General features: G+C 61.1%; 1 protein-coding gene across 1 annotated transcript; it reads left to right on the top strand.

Moving 5' to 3' along the window:
- Positions 1–487: 487 nt before the first annotated feature.
- LOC104169368 (rho GTPase-activating protein 27-like) lies at positions 488–1,850 on the top strand (the record flags this gene model as incomplete). Its single annotated transcript, XM_009710268.1, has 2 exons — positions 488–916; positions 1,635–1,850. Coding segments are annotated over 2 exons (645 nt in total), but the record flags the coding sequence as incomplete, so codon positions are not given.
- Between the last annotated feature and the right edge of the window lie 298 nt (positions 1,851–2,148).

Genomic DNA, 2,148 nt, shown 5'->3' with positions numbered 1-2,148 from the left:
AACTCTCTCCACACGCTCAGACCAGACTCTTGTCCCCACTGCCAGCTGGGTGCTCCCTGCCCCAACATGGGTGCTGTGGGTGCCCTCCTCTACTGCCCCATGGCAGAGGGTGTCTCAGAGCCGGAGGGACGTAGGATCCGGCTCCTCGGTCCGCCCTCACCCATCCGCCAGCCTGGGTACCACGGCAGGGACATCCCAGAAATGCCATCCCCATCGTCCCTGTCCCACGGCTCGCCGCACCCATCACCAACCACAGCACCCAAGTGACCCATCCGTGTCCTCCCAAGGCCAGCAAGGAGCCGGAGGAACCACCTGCTCCCATCTTCCTCAACATCCAGGAGCTCCTCGGTCCGCCCTCACCCATCCGCCAGCCTGGGTACCACGGCAGGGACATCCCAGAAATGCCATCCCCATCGTCCCTGTCCCACGGCTCGCCGCACCCATCACCAACCACAGCACCCAAGTGACCCATCCGTGTCCTCCCAAGGCCAGCAAGGAGCCGGAGGAACCACCTGCTCCCATCTTCCTCAACATCCAGGAGCTGCAGGAAGAAGCCGCAGCCGCTGGCTCGGCCCCGGAGGAACCCGGCAGCTCCGTGTCGGACTGGGAAACCCACACGGATACGGACAGTGGACATTTGTTTTATTATAACCCGGTGACGGGCGAGACCACGTGGGATTGTCCCTTTGGGCAGGCAGAAGATGGAGTGAGTCCCGTCGCCTCTCCCGCCTCCTCGCTCGCCCACAGCCCGGAGTTTCCCGAGTGGGAAGAGTACGTGGACGAAGCCAGCGGACAGGCTTTTTTCTATAATTCGGTAACAGGTGAGACGTCGTGGGACCCCCCCCAGGCGGGAGACAGAGGCAGCTCCCAGGATATGTACCCTGGGGTGACGCGGTACGGTCCCATGGAGCAGAGGGTGAGCACCCAGCGAGGGACGGGGATGGTGAGGATGGGGATGGAGATGGAGATGGGGATGGAGACAGGGATGGGGATGAGGATGGAGACAAGGCTGGGAATGGAGATGGAGGCGTGGGGTGGGAGAGATGGAGAGAGAGAGAGAGATGGAGATGGAGACAGTGATGAGGATGGAGGCAGGGATGGGGATGGAAATGGAGATGGAGGTGGAGATGGGGATGCAGATGAGGATGGAGAGGGAGATGGAGATGGAGGTGGAGATGGTGTTGAGGATGGAGGCAGGGATGGGAATGGAGATGGAGACTGAGACAGAGGTAGAGATGGAGATGGAGATAGTGATGAGGATTGAGACAAGGATGGGGATGGGGATGGAGATGGAGACAGTGATGGAGATGGGGACAGAGATAGTGACGAGGATGGAGATGGAGACGGAGACGGAGATGGAGATGGAGGTGGAGATGAGGATGGAGACAGGGATGGGAATGGAGATGGAGATGGAGTTGAGGATGAGGATGGAGACAGGGATGGGAATGGAGATGGAGGCAGAGATGGTGATGGAGGTGGAGACAGGGATGCAGATGGGGATGGAGAGGGAGATGGAGATAAAGATGGGGTTGGAGATGATGGAGATGGGGCAGCCCCCACCTGGGCTGACCATGGCTTGGGGTTGCGGATGCTCTTGGTGGGGCACAAGATCTTGACCTGGGTCTTCTCTCCAGCCGCCCACTCCAGAAACAGACTATCCCGACCTGTCTCCAGATGAGCTGGAGGGTTATCCAGAGGAGGACTACTCCCCCGTGGGCTCCTACAGTCAAGAGGCCGCTCTCTGTCTGTCCCCGAGGCGCCACGAGGAGCTGGGCTTGTCCCCGGGCTGGTACGGGCACAGCCATCCCGAGGGATCCGTGTTCTGCTCCGAGCATTTCGCCTCTGACACGGTACGGGGATGGGATGGGAATGGGGATACGGACAGGGATGGAGATGGGGTCAGGGGTGGGGACAAAGACTGGGATGGGCTACAGACAGGGACGGAGATGGGGACAGGGACAAGGGTAGGGACAAAGATGGGGACAGAGGTGTCCGCCAAGGGATGAGCATCCTCCTGGGGCCACAAAAGCAGAGGGTAGGGCTCTGGGGTGCAGTGGGTGCAAAGCGCAGCACCCATCCGGCACGGGCACCTCGAGCATCATCCTCTCCCTCCCTCCCTCCCTCCCCAGGTGCCAGCGGGCAGCCGCC

The sequence above is a fragment of the Cariama cristata genome, unplaced genomic scaffold (genome assembly GCF_000690535.1).
Source record: "Cariama cristata isolate BGI_N322 unplaced genomic scaffold, ASM69053v1 scaffold11581, whole genome shotgun sequence".
NCBI classification, from domain to species: Eukaryota; Metazoa; Chordata; class Aves; order Cariamiformes; family Cariamidae; genus Cariama; species Cariama cristata.
The sequence above is the reverse complement of the archived record's forward strand: the minus strand, read 5'-3'. Positions and strand labels throughout refer to the sequence as shown.